The sequence below is a fragment of the Pseudogymnoascus verrucosus genome, assembly GCF_001662655.1.
Source record: "Pseudogymnoascus verrucosus strain UAMH 10579 unplaced genomic scaffold scaffold_1, whole genome shotgun sequence".
In the NCBI taxonomy this organism is placed as follows: domain Eukaryota; kingdom Fungi; phylum Ascomycota; class Leotiomycetes; order Thelebolales; family Thelebolaceae; genus Pseudogymnoascus; species Pseudogymnoascus verrucosus.
This window is the reverse complement of record NW_017263652.1, coordinates 1,341,122-1,363,670: the sequence shown is the minus strand read 5'-3', so window position 1 is coordinate 1,363,670 and position 22,549 is coordinate 1,341,122. Positions and strand designations below refer to the sequence as shown.

The window sequence follows — 22,549 nt, the reverse complement described above, 5'->3', positions numbered from 1 at the left end:
ATGCATGTCCTGGGTACTGGGGGCTGCAAAGGAATTGATCTGAGTCAGCTATCCCGATATCTTGGTAGTGAGAAACCCAGCGGGTCGACCCAGGACGGCCAAGCCCATGGTGGGGGAAATGAGTGCGGGCCTAAAGCGGCTGTCGCACTGGAGATCTCTCCATGGGAAACGGGCTTAGCATCCGCATATTGCTGGATCAGCCGCAGAGGAGAGACAAGGGAGTCGCATACGGAGAGGCAGCGCATTCTCATTTCCGGTGAGGGGGCAGAATGGGGAGGGGGGGTGGGCGCGAGGATGGGGAGGGGCGCGCGCGGGGAGGGGGGGGTGTTTGACTTTTGGGGCACGCTGGCACCAAATCGTCGACCTCTCCTACCTTCGCACAGCGTGAGGGCGAACACGCCAGCGATCGGCGTCACTCTCACCGGATTGGATCCACTTGACTCGCCCAGGGGAAGCCGACGACACTCTCTGCTATAGAGTATATCTCGGACCATCCCGTTGCGATCAGCTCAGCGGTGAACCCGCGCAAAAAAAAAGTCATGACCGCCGGGCGACTAGAATCCGTATCCTCCAGCAGCACCGCGGCAGCAGCCATGAATTAAACTTCCCAGGAATCTGGTCTGACACGGAGCCCCACGCCGTCGCGGGACCCGTTTCGTCTCCCAGCACACCGCTGTCAGCTTGCCGTGCGCCCCCCTCAGCCCGTAACCCCTCACGCGCCATCCGCCCCTACACACCTACCTCCTCGGCCGGCCGGCCAGCGAGCGAATGGATCCCTTCTCCCAGGCCTCGCTGTCGCCGGGCGACTACTACCACGGCGGGCTCTCACCACAGGCACCGGGCTCCTCTGCGGCTATGCCCGGCGGCGTCAAGCTCGAATTGCCGCCGGCGGCGCAAGCGCCTACCACCATGCAACAGCCCGGTCCGGGCCCGGGGCCGCGCAACTACAAGTCCAGGAAGTACCGGCCGTGTGACTTCTGCCGCGCGCGGCAGGTAGCCTGCAAGATCGAGGTTGCGCCGCCATGCCAGCTGTGCCAGTCTCACCGGCGCGAATGCACGTTTGTAGAGCAGCCGAAGAAGAAGCGGCGGCCGCCAGCGGAGAGTGTGGTTGCGCCGGTGGTGGCGGCGGCGTCGTCGTCGCAGGGCTCAGGGTCCAGAGCGGCAACGGGAACTCCAGCTGAGGGGTCCAGGGTGCATATCGGTAGGTCTCATATCATCACGTCTCAACGTCATATCGATGCGACAGTCTCAGAAGGGGCACCCAACTTACCATGTTCTAGAACCTCCACAGCTTCCAATGCTCGGGCAGGACAGCGACATCTCCGGTCACCTACACCCCAACTACGTTGCGCATTTTGACGAGCGTCTGTTCGAGCGACAAATCGGCCATGACCATTTCCTCGATCATCAGCAGCATCAACACCAGCAGCATCATGAGCACCATCAAGGCTTGGATCACACCGCAGCAGCTAGCTTTCAGATGCCGCATCTCGACGTCCCATCCCCCGAACGAAGCCTCGACTCACACCCCTCCCGCTCAGCACGTCTCGTCGGCGAGACAGGCGAGACAAACCCCTACCTCTTGAGGCGGTACCACTACGACGACAACGACGAGTGCACAATCTCCCAAACACACTACCGACGAATCCGCCCCCGCCCCAGCGCCAGCAACCACCCAACCCCCAAAGATGCACCACCCCCCGTCTTCACCCTCGCCGCCGACAGCGCCAGCCTCTCCGCCGAACCACGCACCGAAGATCATGTCCTCGCGCAGGCGCGCTACGACATCTCGCAACTCTTCACATCAGAGCAGTGTTTTCGGCTGTTGGGGCTCTACTTCCGCTTCGTAGACCCATACCTCCCGATCCTCGCTCGCGCCTCCCTCTTCGTCAACGGACTCATCTCCCGCGCCGCTCTCGACGCCTTGCCCCTCTCCCTCACTGCCACACTCTACGCAACCGCCCTCCCATACACCCCTTACGACGCGCTCCTCGCGCCGTCACTCGCTCACGCCCCGGATCCATCTACTCAACTCTACCGCACCGCGCATCTGGCGCTAACACATGAACTTCACAATCCCCGCCCCGCAACCCTACAAGCTGTGCTCCTCCTCCTCCATCGTCCCGCGCAACATACTCCATTCCGCCCCGCCCTCGTCGCAACAGCAGTCTCCCTCGCTCACTCCCTGGGTCTCTCCCACGACTCTACATCCTGGTCTCTCCCCGCGCCCGACCTCGCACTGCGGAAACGGCTATGGCACGCCGTTTTCATCACTGATAAATGGACCGCCCTGACTCTCGGGACGCCGAGTTGCATCCGCACGGACGACGCGGACGTCCCGCCCCTCTGGCCTGCGGATCTGGAGCCCGCGCTCGGCCCTGACGACGGCAGTGACGCTCCTACGAATTTCAGGCTCCTCGCTGACCTATCCTCCATCGTCGCAGATATACTAGACTCCTATTTCTCCGTCCGCGCCACGCAGCGCACCGCCTCTAATTTCGCACTATCCCTCGATCTCGGGCGGGGTCTACGCGCACGCCTCGATGCGTGGAGTGAGGGGTTGCCGAGGGCGTTGTTTGTGAGGGGTGCGCCGGTTAGGAGGGGAGGAGGGGACGCGGGGTTGTATTTGGGGTATTTGGTTGCGAATATGACGTTATTTCGTGGACTGATGAGGCCGCTTGAAGGGGGTGGAGCGGGGCAGGAAATGGGGATGGGGAGTGGAGGGGCGGTGAGAGCAGGGGCGAGGGAGTGTGCGGAGGAGGCGGTGGTGTTTGTGGAGGGATTGGCGGGGGCCGGGGGGGTGGAGGGATTTTGGCATAGTTGTATGTTTTGGATTTTTTTCTGGGGGGAGGGTATTATCTATGCTCTTTCTTCTTTTGTTTTTTCCCTTCTCCTTCGTTCTTTCCCCATAGCTTTTTTTCGTTATATCCCCTTACCCCTTTTCCCCACCCTTCCTTCGCTCCTTCCCCCGTCTCCCCCACTTCTCCCCGTTCCTTCCTCACCCTTCGTTCGCTCCTTCCCCCGCTTCCCCCCTGCCACCCCAACCTGTTCCTTCCCTCACTCACCTTCTGATCCTCCCCTCGTTCTTTCCCCCGTTCCTTCCTCGCTCTTCCCTTCGTCCCATCTCCCCATTCTCTCCTTCCTCACCCCCAGCCCCTCTTCCATTAGTTTCCTCTCTCCCCTCCCCCCGCCAACCCACGACCCACAGAGCTAACCACCCCCACAGGGTCCCGCGCCAACTTCGCCATCGCCTCCGCCTTCCTCACGCAACTCCTCCTAACCGCCTCCACCGAAGCCGAAGGCGCCGAGATGAGCAATTTAGTCGCCAGATGGCGGTGGGCTATGCGCATGGGCGCGGAGGGTAATGATAATGGGGGTGGATTGATGGGGATGGGGTTGGGTGTTGGGTTTGCTGGGTTAGGGTTGGATGGGGGTGGGGAAGGGGGGTATGAGGAGTAATGTGGGGGGGGGGGGAAGTAATGTGTAATTGGGGCGGGGGGGTATTATATGTGATTGGAAGGAGCGAGGGAGGGTAATTGAGAGGGTATGAGGGAAGGCACGAAGGGTGCAATTGGGGGGGTATGAGGGAAGGCAGGAAGGGTGCAATTGGGAAGGTATGAAGGAAGGCACGATCGATGATTGAAGGAAAGTATGAGAGGGAAGGAACGATGGAGATGAGAGAGGGGCGGGCGGATGGGCAGTGGTAATCTTACCTTGCAGTACATAATCAGCCATGGTGAGGGCCGGGGGGGCGAGACGCGTATACCCAGCAGACTGCAATTCAATTCAACATTTTAATATTGTCAATATGGGATGGCAGAGCAGAGTACCTTTGGTTTCTCATGTGATCTGTGTTCTATGTTCCCCCTCTCAGCGGTTTCGTTTTGTCATTTGTGGTGCTTCTTGTAATCTTGTTGTCGAACGTGTCGGATGCTGACAATCTTGGCCTGTTTAATAGTTCTGGCCAAATAATTGAGTATGTCTACCAGTTTGACCACGTCAAGTTAACTTGATCATTTCTAGGAATTTCAGCCATATATAATTATCTTGGCTATGTCTAATAAATCTTGGCCATGTTTAATAACAATTGACAGAATAAATAGTCAATCAGGCCTACCAATCTCGACCGTGTCATATAATCTTAGCCATGTCATATAATCTCAACCATGCCAGTCATACCCAGTCAACCCCCAGACTCACTTTCACGGAGATTGGTCTAGACCGGTGGTAAATGACACACCGTCACGTGACACCAACAAACCTGGAATTATACTCACAGTTTTACTACAGTTTTATCTCACCAAGTGGCAGCCAAGGGATTCGCTGGCCGCAGATATATTCAGCAAAGCGCGTACTCACACCCGCCCACCAACGCGGTATCACCACCACGGCCTCATCTAGTCCGTCCCACTCCCCCGTCTCACCCCGAGTCAGACACCCGCCGAACAACAGACGAACAGCGCACCGACATTGGCTGTGGCACACTCGTACCTGTCTCTGCGCCTAAATAATCTCCGAAAATGTCTCTCCCCATCTCCTCCTGAGCCTTGCATCGACCGCCCTAAGTGGAGAAATGTCTGGTCTGGTCTCTGGTCATGTCCGAGGACGTGGCCCGTCCCACCGTCGCGTCGTTCCGGGACGCTACCCGCTTACCGCTTGCTGACCGACAGGCTGACGTAGGGTGAGCGCGTATGGGATTGTGTGATGCTGTGTGATGGGGCGTGGTCCAAGGGATTTGGTGATAGGGAGATACACGGCGCATCGACAGTAGCACAGGACAGGACACAGATGCGGTTGATGAAGAGGTCGTTGTTGAATATCTCGTCGCACAGCACAGTCGATCGTTCAGTCTCGACTCTGTCATCCACTGTCATCCACTCGCCACTCGCCATCCTCCCCATCATTGGCTTACGCGCCGGTAGCCCATCCGTTGCTGGCGGCACTATACTGTACCCGTCGTTAGTGGACCTCGCTGACGCATGTTTCGAAACGCGGCGGGCCGGAACATGAGAAACAACCAACGTCCTTTGACCTTTCATTCCCCCTCGTCCCTCCTCCCACATTCCCACGAATCCCATGATTCCCACCAGCTGGGGATAATAAACGCCCTTGTTGTCTGTACTTCTGCACTGTCCTTGTTTTTATCCTGTACACCGCAAGAGAAGGCCCGCGCGCGAATGGAAACTCGCTATTTGCAGTGTGCGCTATCTACTTCCCAGTAGTGGAGACAAAGGCGTCGTCGTCTCGTCGCATCTTCGGTCGTCGGCATCGGATCAGCGCTGTCGCTCATCGATCGTCACTTGGTACTGGCTACTGGTATGGTGTTATCTGTGCTGTCTCCTGTCTCCTGCCTGAGTTTGTTTGTATTGTATCTGTACCTGCCAATTTCTGACCTGTACCTTACACAAGACTGCACGACGTGTCAGGTACCCGCCTTTTTGTTCGTCATATCCGCTGTCGCTGTCCGTCCTGTCGCTTTCTCTGACAGCCAAGGAGGGAGAACCAACTATGGTCGACGGCATGGTGGAACAGTGGGGAGTAAGACTGCATGGGAATCGTCGCTGGGGATTGGCTGGGTGCCTGGGTTGGTTGTTCCTGGATGTCCCGCTGGCTGGGATTCCGTGTTTGAGGTTGAAGCCAGGATCAAGCCCCTCGATCGTGGCCAGTGCCATCGGTACACGTTTGTTAGAGTGCACGCTTCACCTGGTATGGTAAGTTACTGCACAATCCACTCCGTCTAGACTCCCTGATGCCCTCTGATGCGCTGTACCTGACGCTAAATATCGAAAAGAAGCCTTTTCTCTTCCTTGCAAGCGTGTCATATCTCGGCGCTATCTGGTCTGTATACGCGCTATACTCATTCTTTGTCCTTCATCCCCCCCATCTGCCGCAAAAAGTACTATTTCGTGTACCGTCCTTGTACTCTTACTCTGAAGCCAGACTTGTGTTACATGCTCTACCACTCTGTATCATACTGCAATCCTTGTCCTCTTTCTCTAAACTCTCTTGTGCTCTACCTCATTCTACTTGGTGTGATTGTGTTATGTTAGGCGTCAGACGTATATGCCACCCGAAACTCTTCCCCCTCCTCCTAACCTCCCCCCTCTAATTCGCTAGCTAGAGTCCCACGGAAAAACACATACATCCTCCAAATTCACTCTCTTCGTTCGTCCTTCTTCCTCTTCTTCCTCTTCTTCTCCTCACCACCCCGTTGTTACTTCTCTCAGTAACATCACCACACTCCTTTTCGTTCTTTTACCCCCCTCGCTGCTGGAATCAAGATCCGTGATCTGATTATACAGTTGACTCTTGGTTCTTGATTCTTATATCACATTCCTTTATTTCACTCAATTCCATCCCCACTGCTGCGCCAGTGCCTTACCTTGACGGTATCAACACACACTTTAAGACACAAAATCACAAAACAAGATCGATCTACACTCCACCTCCCACGACGCGTCGAGACAATCATCTCCCACGCACAGTACTGCAAAGAATCTTCTTCCCGCGAAGATCACATCCTCTTAAACTAAACAACACCAACAGAGCATCCCTCAATTCATCACCATGTTCTTCTCTCTTCCGACAATCGCCCTCGCCGCCTCCTTGCTGTCCAGCAGTGTCCTCGCTGTCCCTCACAGGGGGCACAGACACCTCCACGCCGCCGCAAAGCGTGATGCTACCCTCGTGGAGAGAGATGTTGTGGTAGTCAACACCGTCACCGACTGGGTGACTGTTTGGTGGGACGGAACCAGCTTCGTCACCCCATCGGCCACCTCCGCCAATGCCATTCCAACCCAAGCCGCTGCTGCCGATGCGGCCAAGGTCGAGGCTGATGCCAAAGCGAAGGCTGCTGCTGAGGCTCCAGCCCCTATCATCACTGCTGCACCCGCTGCCCCAGCCCCAGTTGCCCCTGCCGTCGCAGTAGCCGACACTGGTGCTGCTGATGCTGAAGCCGCTTCTAAGGCCTCTGCCGAAGCTGCTGCATCCCAAGCCGCTGCCGCCCAAGCCGCTGCCTCCCAAGCCGCTGCTAACGAAGCAGCCAAGGCCGCCGCCAGTGCTGCTGCCAACGACGCAGCGAAGGCCGCCACCAACGCTGCCGCCGCCGCAGCCAAGAACCCCGAAGGCATCATCGCCGGCGTCGTAGGCGCCATCTCCTCTGTCGTCGCACCAATTATCCCCACCCCCGTCGCGCCGGTCATCAGCACCCCAACCCCCGTGGTTGTCACGCCCCCCGTCGTCCTCGGCGCCGCCAAGCGCGGTCTCGCCTACAACAACGCCGCCCTCGCCTCCGGCTTCACTGGCGCCGACTCCAAGGTCTCCTGGGCCTACAACTGGGGCTCCACCACCCCTGCCATCCCCTCGTCTTTCGAATACGTGCCCATGATCTGGGGACCGCAGCCCATTCACTCCGACGGCTGGACTGAGGCTGCCAACGCCGCCATTGCGAAGGGGAGCAAGCACCTCCTCGCGTTCAACGAGCCTGATCTTCCTTCGCAAGCTAACCTCGATGTTGGCACTGCTGCGGCGGGGTACAAGACCTTCATGCAGCCTTTCGCTGGGAAGGCGAGGCTTGGGTCGCCGGCTGTTACGAACGGTCCCGCGCCAATGGGTATCGCGTACTTCAAGTCTTTCATGGCTGCCTGCGATGGATGCACGGTCGATTTCGTCCCAATGCATTGGTACGACTCTGCCTCCAATGTTGAGGGATTCAAGACCCACGTCAACGACATGCGTGATGCGGCTGAGGGACGCAAGCTGTGGATCACTGAGTTTGGCGCATCGGGAAGCAACGAGGACCAGGAGAACTTCTTGCGTGAGGTTATCCCGTGGTTGGATTCTAACGATGCTGTAGAGAGGTATGCGTACTTCTACGCGGATGGGGCGTTGACGCAGAACAGTGTTGTGTCGGCGCTTGGCAACGTGTTCAAGACTTTTGTCTCTTAGATGGATGTTTCATTGTCGTTGTCGTCGCTGTGGATGCTTTATTCGACACTTCTTCACGACGCATCATGATTCACCTCGCGGATTTCACGCACCTTCACACTTGATACACCCTTTTTTCGATTCTACTTCAATTGTACATATTACTGTCGGCCTTGACGCGCTCTGACACACACCTTTGACTTTCTCTTCTTTACTTCACTTCACTTCTCACACTTCTACTTCGCACTTCTCTCACGACGACCGACCGACTTTACGATGATGGGTGGATGTGGTGTTTGTTCTTTTCTGTTCTGAGACTTTCGACAACGATGATGATGACGAGGAGGATTGTTGGATGGATGGATAAACACTGGATCTCGACCTATTATCAGGGATATACTTCGTCTGGTTATGGGAGGAGTAGGAGTAGAAGAAAGACTCAAAATAGGATAGGGGTGGGGCATAGCAAGGGGGCGAAAAAGGGGGGTGTTAGATGGATTGACGGATGGCGCTTTTTTACTTGTATGTGTATTTGAAAATGGGAAAATACATACGACCTTCATATGTCTATTTTTGTTTTTGTTGTGTGTGATATTTGTGATATTTTTATACATGTGCTGAGAAGAGGGGGTTCGGATTTGATTCCCGATCCCGCTGTCGCTCTAGATCCCCGAACCCCTTTTGAAGAATGGGATGTCACGTGCACCACCTCCTTGAAATATATCCGGTATCGCCCCATTCCAAATCTCACTTCCTCTCTCATCCAACACCCATCGCCCAATCCCCAATAACCTCATCCCATCGCCCCCTTTCCCAGAGTGCAATATCACGTGCACCGCGTCCTTCAAATACATCAACCATCGCCCCACTCCTCCTCTCATTCCTCCCTCATCTAACAACCTCCCATGGCCCCAAAAACCTCACCCCATCCTCTCCCACTCCGTCTGCCATCCCTCAATGTACTCCGCAGCTTTCTTCCTCCTCTCCTCAGCTATTCTCTTCGCCGCCCTCGGCGGGCCAGGGAATGCGAGGTTCTCGGTGATGGATGGGGGGGTGGCGAGGTATTTGTCGAGCATCAGGGAAGGGGTTTTCTGAGAGGCGCTGGGGTGGGTTAGAAATTAATTTTCATTGTGTGCGAGGAGGTAAGTTGGGGGGGGTCTTACTTGTTGCCGTTGCCGTTGGTGGTGGTGGTTGCTGAGGGGTCTGAGGCGGTGGACATGGTTGGAGTTTGGGTGTTTGGTGGGTTGTATATTGGTATTTGTCTCGGTCTGTTGGGTTCTCACTTGGTTTGTCGTTGTATCAAGATTAGAACTGCTGGTTTATTGTCCAGTCAATTATGGATTACAGCCGGGTTCTTATAATAATTCTCTACTGTCTACTTCAAGCACAATTCATCAAGAACAATTCATCGTGAGCGAACTTCCTCAAAACACACCCTTCAAAAGGCACAAAACTGATCGTTAACAAGGCGAAGTTTCCCCATAACACAAAATTGTCAAAATGGACTATTATCACATTTGTGCTTTTCAATCCTATTGGCTGGTTTTCGAGCATGGAATAAGAAATATGCCAGCCAGTAAGAGTCCAGAGCACAGTTGTGCTCTGCGTCCGCCTCAACACAGTCGGTGCCTGCACAGCCTTGTGCTTATATGTTGAACTTGGAAGTTCGACCTTCAGCTTTCTTCTTTTTGAGGGAAGGTTGAGGGTTTACGCCATGACGACTTGAACTATTTCCAAGGAGTGACCGATTTTTGGTATACTCACTACATGTCGCCGAGCACGCTCTCAGAGGCCTTGTAGCAGCTCAAGTTAAGCGCTGGCAAGGCTGGAGTTCGCTGGTAGCCAGCATTGAATAGCACGATGGACTCTGCTGCATTCCAAGACGTTTGTGACGATTCTATTGCTGGTGCTGACAAGTCGCGGAGTGATTTCACACGGACCCTTGGCATGTGGCCTGAGAAGCCACTCTCGACTTCTCCGAACTCGGACGTATTATCTCAAAGACTGCAAGCTGCGAACAGCCGACACTTGAGTGCCCCAACTTATCAACCTCTCCTAAACAAGTCTCCGTTCCAACTGGACGCCCCTCTCGCGTCGAAACCAAACTTCACAGGGTTTAGTTTTCAACAATATCAGCTAGAGCCAGAGCTAGAGCCAACACAGTTCGATACAGAATCTTTTCTTTATGATCAGGAATGGTCGGGGAAGCCTGAATTAAACTTCCCCAAGTCTAGATTTCTAGAGCAGAAGCTAGAACATAGTATACAGGGATCCAAATTAGAGGAGCGTCCCAAGCTGAGTTTGAATGAGGATATTGCTGTAACGGACGAGATAGTCGCTGAAGAGCCCCGTACGGATTCTGGATACGGATCTATATTCAAGACGAATATATCCAGGAACGATTCGCCCTTGCCCGATAAACCACAATGCACCGCTGATTATAAGTTCAACGTCAAAATGAGAGACGAAGACACAGAGGATGCCAAAACTTTATATTCGGCCGCGACTACGATTGATCTACCCAAGTCCCAGCAGTATATTTCCGAGCTATGCAGCGATATCTTCAGCAAACTTGAAAATCACTTCGACTCTACGAATTGGAACACTCTAGAAACAGCTCTTCCCTCACTCATCAAAGCATTTGCCATTAATATTGGCCATGATTCTTCGGGTCAAGTAAATCAAGATATAATGTACTTCATTCATAAGCAGCATAAGTAAGTCATTTTAACAAACACCCCATGCATGTAATATATACTAATTAGGCTCTACTAGAGGCATCATCTCGCAACTCAAAGTCATGTTCTGCGGTGAAAATGATGAGGCAGTTGATGAGGCAGTTGATGAGGCAGTTAATGAGGCAGTTAATGAGGCAGTTAATGAGGCAGTTAATGAGGCAGTCGCTGAAGGACCCTTTACAGATTCTGGATACGCATCTATACTCAAGACAAATATACCTGGGAACGATGCATACTTGCCTAGTAAACAACAATGGGCCGGCTCTAACAGCCGCCGAAGTGGTCCTAAAGGCATGTCTCTACAGGACAAGATGAGAATGTGGGATAAATCTAGCAAAATCGGCACTGTCTTTGGAAACGATGAGAGCTTCGTGCGGGTAGGGGGCGATGACGACGACGACGACGACGACGAAATCACTAACGGGGTCGACTTATCCGTGTATCATGGGATCGTTCTCAAAAGTCTATCGTATGAGTGGCTCCTTTCGAGTCTAAAAAAGGAGCGCTCTCTTCAGTGGGGCTCGAGGCAACCACGTATCATGGTTGAGAACATACGCCAAAAGATTTTGGACAAACTTCCAACCAGAACCATTAGCAAACGACGCCATCTTAATGCTTGTGAAGTTACATTTTGCCTTCAATGGGACGATACTACGGACAGAGGAAAAAGGTTGTTTTCGAAACTACTAACATCAGAAATATCGCTTTCTGAATTGATTACAGTGACTGGTTGTCAAGAGGAATCCCAAGCACTTACTGTCGAGCAGTATCTACGCCAGACGTGGCCTACGTACGGCATACATCTTCTCGATGTGCTCCAAAAAGCGATTACCTATTCCGATCATCGCCACTATGGTAAGTTATCGAGTTAAATACTTTCTTAGTGTAGCTGATACTAATTCTTAACTAGTTATCTTGCCAGACAATACTCAGCTTGATGCTAGAATCCGTAGGCGCCGTTTTATAATAACTACGATCGGGCCAGCTCACTTTATTGCAGAATGCGCCGAGCAACTTGCTTGGCTGCAGAGTGCTATTTATACTAACAGTCGAGATTTAGTTGGCTACTGCGCGCCATCAATCATAAATTATACCAGCACTAAACAGTTCAGGTACATATGTCACTGCGAGATTGGTATTAAATTTGCACCTCTAGCAAACCTAACCGATTCCATATCACGGAAACTGAGCTTGTGGCAACACCTTGTTGGTAAACGCAATGTTATCCAAGGATTTCCCATCTCCCGTCGACCAGAGGCATATCCAGGACTCGAGCTACCTTTCGGACTGCTCTTATCCCATCTCCAAACGGACAAAGCCATCATCGATGATGGGCTGGTCCTACTCAAGGGGCCAACACTAACGCTGCAATTGTTCAAGGACACTGATGGCGTCTTTCTTTGGCGACCATTCCACCTGGAGAATGGAATTTGCTCTTGCGGCGAGCAGCATATGGAAATCAGCTTTAATATGTCCTACAGCTCTTTTGACGTAAATCGTCTTGAGACTGGTCGCCATATCGTCAGTCCCTGCACAGATCTCTTGACGACGATCGCAGAAGGTGAGTGTTCTGAATATCTCTATACTAATATATATTCTGACCGTACGCAATCATAGATTCCGAGAAGTCAAGATTACCGGAAACCAAAGATGCCTCAAGAGATATAGGCCACGTAGGAAACACAGGTTATAATCTCAACGAAACCAACCCGAACGAGATTCTCTCTAGGTCGCCTAGTTCTCAAGATGAAGCGAAAATTTCTCAGTCACCAGCTAGCAGCCAAGTCGGTCATCCAGTTTCACAAAACGGTATACCCCCTTGCACAGAAGACCAGAATTGCCATTTACCTTTAAACCATCAAAACCTACTCGCGGTAAATTCTCCGTCCAACTCTACAATGCCGTCTCAGGATGAGTCGTTGGATTCGGACTTTCTTTCAATATCCGACTCCTCGGAACAATTTGAAATGCCTGAGAACAATGCAGAAGTAAATGCATTTATAGACAATGTGGTTAATAAGCTTCTCTCAGGATTCAGAAGCACAACCCAATGCCAGTTTTCTCAGGGCGCAAGTGGGGATAGCGGACAATGTACAACACAGGCAGCAACACGCGGATCTTCCACTTCTCCAACAAACTCAGGACAACCCCTAAAGAGGCGCCGTGCAGCCAACGATGATGATGACGCCGACCATGACGACTCCCGCAAACCCCTACACAAGAAACCCAACCAAAGCCCCGACAAGGAGCAGCCCCAGCCATTATTCGCCTGCCCCTTCCTAAAAAGGGACCCCGCCAAACACGGCAACTGCTGCACCAAGACACTCAAGCGGATCCGCGACGTGAAGCAACACCTCACACGGCGCCACGCCCCCGAGATATATTGCCAGAATTGTCTTAGGATCGACTTCTGCAATGAAGCGGCGCTGAATGATCATATCGATCTTAAATCGTGTCTTCGCGATGACCCTGCGGCTGTCAAGGGTATTTCACCGGGACAGCGGGCCCAGCTGAAGCGCAAATCGGATCATAATATTACTGAGGAGAATCAGTGGTTCGTAATTTGGGAGATCCTGTTCCCGAAGCAAGCACGGCCGAGGTCGGCGTATATGGATACGGGGCTGTCTATGGAATTGCTCATGTTCCGTGATTACTGTGATACTCATGGGCCATCTACTATTGATGAAGAATATCTGTCTAATCCCATCTGGTCACCAGAAAGCACTCTAGAGCAGCGCCACGCCCTCCTCCAAATGGTAATTTCTCAGGGGTCGAACAGGCAGTTTGAGGATTATAGTCGTCGCTCGACTCACTCCTTGGAACCATTAAGGAGCCGAAATTCGGGACATCATGGCAATGGCAGGCAGCACGCACAACCCGCGGCTCCTCTGAGCTCGATTGCGGATAGTGGGATTGCGGTTAATAGCCAATCTTCTTCACCTCCAAACGTCAGCCCCCGAAGTCACGCTCCGAGTCAACCTCCTCCTCCGAGTCAACTTCCTGCTTCGAGTCAACCTCCTGCTTCGAGTCAACTTTCTGCTCCGAGTCAACTTTCTGTTCCAAGCCAACTTCCTTATCCGAGTCAACTTTCTGCTCCGAGTCAACCTCCTGCGTCGAGTCAACTTCCTTCTCCGAGTCAACCTCCTGTTCCGAGTCAACCTCCTGCTCCGAGTCAACTTTATACTCCGGGTCAACTTCCTGCTCCGAGTCAACCTCCTGCTCCGAGTCAACTTTATACTCCGGGTCAACCTCCTGTTGTATTCAGTAATGGAAGGCCTAGTGACTGGGTACCGCCGTATGGTGAGATGCGCCTGAGTGATGAGATGTTCTGGGATGATGAGATGCGCCTAGGTGATGAGATACTCATGGATGATGCGATGCCCCTGCAGGATGAGATGCCACAAGAACTTATATACAACCCACAAGATTTCCCCAATGAGTTCTTAGATATGAACGATTTTGACAGTTCTAAAGCAGACATAGACTTCTCCGACTGGCCCCAATAGGGGGAAAATAATACCATTCTCAACTTCCTCTATTCAATGCATATTATCACGTATACCACCCACCCGCTTTAATTGAAACAGACACCACCAACTCCAACCTCCTCATCGCCAGCTTCCAAACCTCGTCGCGGCCCCCCTCTCAAGCTCGCCACGTGCTCTACTCTCGCAGGTTCTTCGGACTCGTCGCCTGCTCGGCGATGGCGCAGTGAACACATCGCTTGCACACTGCGCTCATCGCCGTACTTATGCCATGCCATCGCCATCTCAGCGATCTCGTCGCCGTGTACATATCACCAGCACCATCAACATCAGCGAGCGATGTTTGATAAATAAGTGCTAAAAATACCACGGTCGCAGACGGTTAAGAAGGGTCGCGAGGCAGCTGATTGGCGGGCGAGTACGAGTGATCGAAGGCGATTGGCGGGCGAGTACGAGCGAATACGGTGGAAAATTGTACTAGCGGGCGATTGGCGGGCGATGAGGCGGATCCACTCGGGTGCCGCGACCGTTAGAACTGTACTAACCGTCTGTACTGCTATTTGCTCGCTGCATCACGTGATTGATTGATTGATTGAACTCGAGGAATGGCCGAGTGGTCTAAACCAGAAGCTTGGGTCACGTGATATACAATATTTTGGAATAGGGTGAAGGAAGGACGGCGATCAGTTGGGAGGTTGCAGGAGATAGGGATCTGACGGATCTTTCATTCGTCACAGCGCCTGAAGTCAGGTCAGGTCAACTCAGTGTCTGAGGAGAGTTGGGATGAAAGGGGTGGTGGTATAGCATTGTGTGAAATGTGAATACCGATCGGGCACGCAGATATGTACTCGTCAGCACTACTCCCCTACAGGAAACTACTTGCGTAGTCCATCTACAACACACAGCCTTACCTCATCGCACCTCCTTCCTGCCAACTCCACACGCATCTTCACGAAAACTACTACGATTTTGTATGCAAGAATAGACAATGCCTACGCGTCCCCTCCACTTCCCTTCTTACCCACTGCAGTCTGGTATGCACGATATTTAGCCCAGCGCATACAGACTGACTGCTGCAGTGGGTGTGCATACCAGACGTACGTACTCGAGTGGGCAGTAGGTATAGCGCATAGTTGCAGCTGAAGCGGCTGTACTGCTGTATACGAGCCAGCGAGCGGTGCAGAGAGCAGGTTTCGCATTAGCCGCTGGGCTGATGCGGTCTGCGGTCTATGGTCTCCGGTCTGCGGTCCGATGGAGGAGGCGAGGGAAAGGGGGGCAAGAGAGTGGATGAAAGGGGCGCGGTGGTGGTGCGGTGGAAGCGTGAGACGTGGTAGAGTGTGATGTGAGACTGGGTTTTTGATGCTTATGCGCCGCGGGTTCGGTCGTTCGGTCGGTCGTGTTTTACTGGATTTGGGTTGGGCCGGGGGGGGGTGGACGGGAAATGCCGTTTATGGGTTAAATAAGGAGGTGGTGGGTGCATATGGGACAGTCGTCTGTTCTATGCGGTGTTTATGCACGGGGGGGGGGAGGAGTTGTGTCAGGTTTGGTGGTTTTATGCAGGTTGGGTGGATGGGATAGGGGATATATGCCGTTAGAGTGATAGACAGTGATAGTCGGACACTGATAGACGGACACTGATAGACGGACACTGATAGACGGATAGACGGATTGACGGATAGGCGGTGGGTTTACCACGGAGGATAGACGGTGATAGACGGACAGTCGTCGGACTATGAGGGAGAAGGAGAAAGGGGAGAAAAGAGAGTCTGTGGGATATTCGGCCTGACAATCGAATTACCGACCATACGGACACGGAGAGTAGTCCGTACGCATCAACAATATTTTAGCATCTTTTTAGCATTGAGCCGTCAGGGTTACAGTCCTTTCGCTGGATCAGATTAGGGAGTTAGGAGTATTTTACTACTGATAGTACGTACCCCTTACTAGAATCTTATCGTCGTAGTGCAATGTTTTGCCACGCGGCCTTTTCAACACGCACAACCGCCCGTTGGAGTTGGGATGAGGGATGTGAAGCGAGTGGTTGCGATTGGCTGGGTCGGAAGGGTTTTCTTACTCATCCACTTGTTTGCCTGAGACCTGAGGATGGAAGGGGAATGGCATAGGGCGGTGCAGGCGGTGCAGGTTATTTTGGTAGACAGTAATCGGAGATAACGCTTAGGGTACTTGTCTGTCATGTATCGCCGATTGGTCTGGGGCTGTGGATTTAGCCAGTCTGCACACTCTACACACACAAAACCAACACCAAATAGACCACTGCCGTTGAGAGAGATACTTCTATACGATGTCACTCCTTCTATCAACACCCACCCTTGTCGGACCATTTTAATCTCCGACTCTACCATTTATATCTGCCCCTTCTCTCCACTTTGTACCTCGCCACTCTAAAACAGCCCTACCGCTACTTCCCCGTAACCTTCGTAACCTTCCCTAACAAAGATCGTGCTTGATGGCTGACGCGGCCTTTCACTTCCCTTCACATCCCCCAGGCACAAATCACCATCTTCCACCCAATTACACCCATAATCCCTCCCCTACACCCATAATCCCAACCCTTATACCACCCAATGACAATCCCCAGCGCCTGAATCCTCACCTGCTGCGCATTCAGGCTGCCATTGTCCAAAACCATCCTCCATCCCACACCCCTTCAAACTTCCATTGCTTGTGTTCCATTCTCCTCCCTTTCATCGAAAACTATCTCCAAACATTCAACTATCACCGAGTAAAACATCTCACGATCTTGATTTTCACTCGAAACATTCAAACACCACAACAGAAGAACCAACCCATTTCACGCCGTTGCATGCTCCCACCACCGCATCCGGGACTGCACACTCACGCCAATCCGCTCCTGAGCACCCTCAACCACGCCTGAACAAACGGGCAACACTCATCCACACATCAGACGCAATGTCGTCCCAATCATCACAAAACGCCATGTCCCGCAGCGCCTCCCAGGCCAACTGCCTCGACCCTCTCGACTCCCTCCTCGACCTCTCCTCCTACGAGACCATGACCTACGGCTCTCCCTCCATCTCCCCCTCCGAGTCCAGCAAGTCCGTCTCCTTCCGCCCAACCGCCTCAACACCCACCGCAAACACCCTCCTCCCGCCGCGTCAACAGTCGCACGCTCCTCCTAGCCACCCCTACGATGCTCACAAGCAGCAGACTGGCATCCCAACGGGCGGTCTCGCGACCACCCTCGCCATCAACAACAATTCCCAGATGTACGCCGGTTACGGCTACCTCTCCGGCGTCGACAACTCCGATGACTTCAGCGACATGGGTTTCAATGCCGGAAGCGCCTCAGGGTCCGGCAGCTTCGACAACTTAGGCATGGACATCGACTACGACTCCCCCACCGTCGACCCAGCCTTCTTCTTCCCCCCCCTCCCCAGCGCCGCCGACTACGCCAGCCAGACGCAGACGCCTGTTCCCGCAACCGCCGTCAAGGTTGAGGCCAGCAACGTCGGGCGTCTCTGGCCGGGCATGCATCAGCAGCAGGCTGCGATGGCGAAGGCTGAGCAGCAGCGCAAGCAGCAGCAGATGCTGATCGCGCAGCAGCAACGACACAGCGCTGTGCCGACGCAGGCGGCGAAGGCGAGGGCGAGGCCGGCGACGGATCCGATTGTTGAGGAGAAGATCTCGCAGCTGCTTAACTCGATGAGGCAGAATAGCGAGGCGACGAGTAATGGGGATGAGGATGTTGCGGAGGGCCATGGGCATGGCGGGCGCTCGAGGAAGGATGAGGAGGATATGGATGAGGATGAGAGGTTGTTGGCCAGTGAGGAGGGGAAGAAGTTGAGTAGTAAGGAGAGGAGGCAGTTGAGGAATAAAGTTTCCGCGCGCGCGTTCCGCTCGAGGAGGAAGGGTATGTTCATGATCCCCCATGTCCTCTATTTTTGACCACCACTAACATACGAACAGAATACATCGGCCAACTCGAAGGCGAGATCGCCACCCGCGTCAACGAGAACACCGACCTCCGCAACCAGAACCGCGAGCTCCTCTCCGAAAACAAGCGTCTCGCAGACCTAACCCGCATGCTCCTCTCCTCCCCCTCCTTCTCCGGCTTCCTCGACACCCTCAGCACGAACCCCAACCCTGTCGAGCGTCAACAGCAGGCTACTCCTCCTGTTGTCGAGCAGCAGCAGCAGCAACAGGCGCCAAAGGACCCAAACCCGTACGCGCAGCAGCAGCAGCAGAATCTGGATATGAATATCAACTACGCTATGATTCCTGATGCGGCGCCGTTGGATTTCAACCTTTTGGATCTGAATACGCATGATTTCATTTATCAGCCGCAGGTGTTCAGTGTGCACAGTGTTGAGGAGGTGAGGTTCGATGCTTCTGTCCTCTCTGGCAAGCCTTCGAGTACCTTCGAGGCGGAGGAGGATAAGCTTGAGCTCCCTCTCTTCTCGGCACCCGCACTACCGGAACCGGTCGCTGCTAAGTCGATAGAGACTGTTGAGGAGGCGGATGAGGAGTTTGATTCCGATCCGATGTTCTCCCTCTTCGCTCCCTCGTCGTCGTCAGCTGCTTCCGCACCGCTACCACTTGATACTGCGGCACTGATCGCGGCGATCCAGCCGGCGAAGGAGATGTTGAGGTTTGAGCTTGTGGATTGGGAGGAGAGCGAGAGGAGGTTCTTAAGGGTGCAGAGGTTGGGGGCGGGGATTGAGGCTGTTGTCGCTAGGTTGGAGGGGTTGGGTCTTGAGTAAGCGGTGGGATGAGATGTGTGGTGGAATTGGTTTTGCGGTTTTAGCGGTCATGGGAATCTTTTTTTTGGTAGGATATGGCGGGGGTTTGGGAATACTTGTAGTTAACTGTCGTTTTGGTCTTCACTCACTGAAATGTGTGTTGTGTGGTCTTTTTCTCTCTTATGTTCTGGGGAGGTGGAGGGCGAGGTATAGAGATAATAAAAGACGAAAATGAAAATAAATGAACCGAAGTGAACTTGATCAAATTATATTTTAGTGACTATGACGTGAAAAATTACAATTTGGATTATAAAATGCATATCTCCCCCTTCCCTTCCTAATCTCTCAAAACGTATATAAACAATTTAGATTTCCCTTCATTAAAAAAAAAAAAAAAAGTCCCTCAAATCATTCCTAACCTTCACAGCGCCTCTTCTTCCGGCAGGGCGCGCCAGGCACTCAGGAGTGCCTCGGCGTCTACAGAAACTGTCAGCCTTCCCCCCTCACCATAGAGTCTCACGCCCCCTACTCACCTTCACAGCGCTGCTTCCTTCGCCAGCGCTTTCCAGGCTGTCAGGAACGCCTCCGCATCTATAGAGACTGTTAGCCCCCATCCATCCCTCAGTCCCCCTCCCCCCTTCCCTCCAAAGACAGTCCCCCCAACCCCCCCAAGCCCCCCAAAAAAAAGGGAAAAGCCACTCACCAGTCTCCTCACAAAACCCCAAAACCACCTCCCCCCCCCTCCCTCTCCTCCCCTCATACTCATTCTCATAAACATTCATATCCAATTTCTTCAGTAACACTTTCCGGCCATGTCGTTTGATGTTCGAGGCGTCCAGCGAGGAGGCGGGGATGAAGGCTGTCCAGAGGGGGGAGCGCTTTAGGGGGCCGCTGGGGTGGGTGGCGGAGAGGCGGGGGGAGGAGGTTAGTTTGTCGTGGTAGAGGGTTAGGATTTGGGGGGTTGTGGGGGTGGTTATGCGGCTGGGGGGGTTTGTTAGTAGATGTTTGGCTTGATGGTTAGTAGTGTGGGTGGGGGAGAGAGAGGGGAGAGAGAGGTGGAGGGTGATGTGAGGTGGGGAAAGGGGGAGGGGGGGAGGAAGGGGAAGGAAAGGGAAAGGGGGAATGGGGGAAAGGAGAAGGAAAGGTCGTACCCGCGGAATAATTTTCGTTCTTCTCCCAGCATCAGTTCTTCGGGGTCGCACATTACGGTGCGTGGACAGTGCTGTTTGAGCACCGCGAAGACGTCGTGGAAGAGGACCATTTCTGCCCATCCATCAGCACCACATCACCCAGCAAACGCAACGGGGACGGGCAAAACTTACTCTCCCACCCCTTAAAATAAAGCACCAACCACTCCTCCGGCTTCCCCCTCTCCGCCGACCACCGTTCAAGCTTCAACGCACATCCCTTCCTTTTTATGCGTAGCTCGTGGAGACCGCGCGATGCGTAAGCCGGGGAACCGTCGCGAGCGGTCCAGCGACAGAGGAGCCGGGCGGCGGTGGGGGGGGAGGGGGGGAGGTAGAGGACTACTGAGAGGGTGTTTTGGTTGAATTTGCTGGGAGGGGGGTTAGCTTGGGGTCTGTAAAAGGGGAGGGGGGAAAGGGGGTGGAGGAAAGGGAAAGGGGGAGGAGAGGGTGAGGGGTGAAGGGGGGTGGGGGTACAGTTTGAACAGCACCGTCGAGCCGGGAGGGATTTCGAGGGCGGCGTCGGGCATGGAGGGGGCGTAGCAGCATGATCTAGGATGGATGGTTAGCAGGATGTTGGCTGCCTGAGGGTAAGGGAGTTCATACACAACTTGATGCCTCATCCTCGTCATCGCGTGCTTACGATCAAAAATCTGCTGAGCCCAGTGAATTCGCTGGATCCGTCAGTTATGAGTCATGGCAAACTAGAACGGGGTGAGATACTCACGCCTGGTTGTTGGATCCGGACTTGGGAGGATAGGGGTAGGAGGGGGAGGATTCGCGGAGCTGGATAGGGGTTAGTTAACACACAGCTTCGGCTCCAACGACAAGGGGGCATACCTTCAATCCCACGAGCAGCTCTCAACCGCAACGTCTTCTCAATAAGAGATTTCAAGACCGTAGCTTCATACATCGAAGGCCTATCCATAGTCAGCACTTCATCCCCCACCCCCACCCCACCCCCGCATCCTCGGATCCAAAAACCCACCTACTCAACAACCTCACCAACTGCACCATATACCCATTATACATAATAAACCTCGTATACAAACTCCCCCCCCCTTCCCTCTCCATCCTCTCCACAATCCCCCCCCACACCTGCCTCAAACTCCCCTTCGCCCCCAGCAAATACCTGATATCCTCCACACTCCTCTCAAAGCAGGGCGCCAGGATGCCAAGGAAGCCGCGCACGAGGGAGACGCGGTCGCGGTAGATTCTCAAAAGATCGGAGAGGTCGCGGAGGAGAGAGCCGGAGTGAAGGACTTCGCTGATTACGTTGGTTATGTCGGCGTGAGAGCTGGAGGTGAGGGAGAGACGGATACGGGTTAGGGCGGAGGCGATGTCGTCGGCGCGTTTGGCGAGCCACCAGCATTCTACTGTTTCGGCCATGGTGGGGAGGTGGCTACATGTGCCTGTTGCTGTGATGGTAGATGGGCGAGTCTGTTGTCGTCGCCGGTGCTGAGGTGACGACGGCGATGGGTCTTGAAGTGAGAGTTTGAAACGGCGGTGGCGGCGGCGGGATGAGATGGAGATGGTCAGAGTCCGAATCTGACAGAGAAGACCGAGAGCGTCTGACGTGTCTCTATAGATGGGATCGAGACCCTTATCCAAACCAAACGGGTGCAGAGTGCAGGTCTCTTCCGTTGCCAATGCGTGAGCGTGGGAGGTGTGTATTATCCGTCTCCGTGATTTGGCAGTGGGCGAGTCAGTTCCGATTGCGTACTCGCTCAGAGCAATCTATCCGGATTCGACATCGCCATCATCTTGCCTATCAGTCTTCTAGACGGTGTATGGACTGGTCTAGAGACCGAGGATGGGGAGTATAGGTATCTATCTCCACGTCGACTGGTGTAGAGACCGAGGAGGGGGGTGAGAGAGAAGTAGGTATCTTTAACCACGTCTCCTCGCAGCGGTATGCAGACCTATTATCCTCCCGTGACGTCCTCAAGTATCAAAGCAACCCAAAAAGACCAAAAAACGTAAACGAAAGTACGACCGAAGATCCAACTCTCCCAACCACAGTCCTGTGATAGCAATGCGAGCCCAATCTGAAAACCAGACGCGGGCGAGTAGACGAGCAAGTAGACACCAAGAAAAGTAGCACGCTATATGTTGAGAGTGATATGCAAGACGTTGAGCAAGAGAGAGGGAGATAAACCCAAGAGAAGCAAATAAAAACCCCACAGCGCGGGCGAACCACTTACCTCACCTCACCTCCCCCCCCCCCCACGACCCCATACTCTCTTGCCCCATCCATCCCATCCGGTCCAGTTCAGTGCAGCACAACCCAGCACATCATCCTCCGCCAACTCACCTGCAAAACATCCCCCCCTTCCCCGCGTACCCCGCCAGCCCAGCATCACTATACAACTGTCCGCCCACCCGTCCACTACAGTGAAGCAGTTCTCAGTGGGTGCAGTTCTGTATGGCACTATCAACCGATGCGAGCGGTGGGTGGGTGTCGCGCTATGTTTATGCATCATTGCGTGGCCGTT

The 22,549-nt window shown here is 53.7% G+C and overlaps 7 protein-coding genes across 7 annotated transcripts; 4 read left to right on the top strand and 3 right to left on the bottom strand.

The window, feature by feature from the left end:
* Nucleotides 1–768: 768 nt before the first annotated feature.
* VE01_00479 (uncharacterized protein) lies at nt 769–3,459 on the top strand (the record flags this gene model as incomplete). Its single annotated transcript, XM_018270010.1, has 3 exons — nt 769–1,201; nt 1,281–2,822; nt 3,227–3,459. The coding sequence occupies 3 exons, from the start codon at nt 769–771 to the stop codon at nt 3,457–3,459; spliced, it is 2,208 nt and encodes a 735-aa protein (XP_018135519.1).
* Nucleotides 3,460–5,028: 1,569 nt separating this feature from the next.
* Nucleotides 5,029–8,469, top strand: VE01_00478 (uncharacterized protein). Its single transcript, XM_018270009.2, has 4 exons — nt 5,029–5,316; nt 5,410–5,711; nt 5,792–6,059; nt 6,122–8,469. The coding sequence occupies exon 4, from the start codon at nt 6,568–6,570 to the stop codon at nt 7,945–7,947; it is 1,380 nt and encodes a 459-aa protein (XP_018135518.1). The 5' UTR covers nt 5,029–5,316; nt 5,410–5,711; nt 5,792–6,059; nt 6,122–6,567; the 3' UTR covers nt 7,948–8,469.
* A 48-nt stretch (nt 8,470–8,517) lies between these two features.
* On the bottom strand, nt 8,518–9,400 carry VE01_00477 (uncharacterized protein). Its single transcript, XM_018270008.2, has 2 exons — nt 9,090–9,400; nt 8,518–9,027 (listed from the first exon to the last, which is right to left on the bottom strand). Exons 1-2 carry the CDS (start codon nt 9,143–9,145, stop codon nt 8,847–8,849), a joined length of 237 nt encoding a protein of 78 aa, XP_018135517.1. The 5' UTR covers nt 9,146–9,400; the 3' UTR covers nt 8,518–8,846.
* On the top strand, nt 8,690–13,572 carry VE01_00476 (uncharacterized protein; the record flags this gene model as incomplete). The annotated part of the gene is made up of 8 exons (XM_018270007.2): nt 8,690–9,336; nt 9,395–10,643; nt 10,702–11,282; nt 11,388–11,519; nt 11,575–11,613; nt 11,665–12,225; nt 12,282–13,420; nt 13,462–13,572. Exons 2-8 carry the CDS (start codon nt 9,787–9,789, stop codon nt 13,570–13,572), a joined length of 3,420 nt encoding a protein of 1,139 aa, XP_018135516.1. The 5' UTR covers nt 8,690–9,336; nt 9,395–9,786.
* Nucleotides 13,573–13,613: 41 nt separating this feature from the next.
* Nucleotides 13,614–14,433, bottom strand: VE01_00475 (uncharacterized protein; the record flags this gene model as incomplete). Its single annotated transcript, XM_018270006.1, has 2 exons — nt 13,614–13,916; nt 14,263–14,433. The coding sequence occupies 2 exons, from the start codon at nt 14,431–14,433 to the stop codon at nt 13,614–13,616; spliced, it is 474 nt and encodes a 157-aa protein (XP_018135515.1).
* Nucleotides 14,434–16,601: 2,168 nt separating this feature from the next.
* On the top strand, nt 16,602–19,122 carry VE01_00474 (uncharacterized protein). The gene is made up of 2 exons (XM_018270005.2): nt 16,602–18,041; nt 18,098–19,122. The coding sequence occupies exons 1-2, from the start codon at nt 17,081–17,083 to the stop codon at nt 18,889–18,891; spliced, it is 1,755 nt and encodes a 584-aa protein (XP_018135514.1). The 5' UTR covers nt 16,602–17,080; the 3' UTR covers nt 18,892–19,122.
* An 18-nt stretch (nt 19,123–19,140) lies between these two features.
* VE01_00473 (uncharacterized protein) lies at nt 19,141–22,265 on the bottom strand. The gene is made up of 10 exons (XM_018270004.2): nt 21,043–22,265; nt 20,895–20,974; nt 20,782–20,840; nt 20,661–20,728; nt 20,532–20,606; nt 20,193–20,425; nt 20,022–20,133; nt 19,574–19,851; nt 19,404–19,461; nt 19,141–19,347 (listed from the first exon to the last, which is right to left on the bottom strand). The coding sequence occupies exons 1-9, from the start codon at nt 21,441–21,443 to the stop codon at nt 19,406–19,408; spliced, it is 1,362 nt and encodes a 453-aa protein (XP_018135513.1). The 5' UTR covers nt 21,444–22,265; the 3' UTR covers nt 19,141–19,347; nt 19,404–19,405.
* Nucleotides 22,266–22,549: the final 284 nt, after the last annotated feature.

Bases quoted from the DNA above. Each gene is read 5' to 3' on its own strand.
- VE01_00473 (XM_018270004.2), bottom strand. From the start codon at position 21,443: ATGGCCGAAACAGTAGAATGCTGGTGGCTCGCCAAACGCGCCGACGAC. The intron at 20,841-20,894 runs GTATGCCCCCTT...ACCCCTATCCAG, and splicing joins AGCTGCTCGTGGGATTGAAG to CTCCGCGAATCCTCCCCCTC. The intron at 20,134-20,192 runs GTAAGTTTTGCC...ATGGATGGGCAG, and splicing joins TTATTTTAAGGGGTGGGAGA to AAATGGTCCTCTTCCACGAC.
- VE01_00478 (XM_018270009.2), top strand. From the start codon at position 6,568: ATGTTCTTCTCTCTTCCGACAATCGCCCTCGCCGCCTCCTTGCTGTCC.
- VE01_00477 (XM_018270008.2), bottom strand. From the start codon at position 9,145: ATGTCCACCGCCTCAGACCCCTCAGCAACCACCACCACCAACGGCAAC. The intron at 9,028-9,089 runs GTAAGACCCCCC...AACCCACCCCAG, and splicing joins ACCAACGGCAACGGCAACAA to CGCCTCTCAGAAAACCCCTT.
- VE01_00474 (XM_018270005.2), top strand. From the start codon at position 17,081: ATGTCGTCCCAATCATCACAAAACGCCATGTCCCGCAGCGCCTCCCAG. The intron at 18,042-18,097 runs GTATGTTCATGA...ACATACGAACAG, and splicing joins GTTCCGCTCGAGGAGGAAGG to AATACATCGGCCAACTCGAA.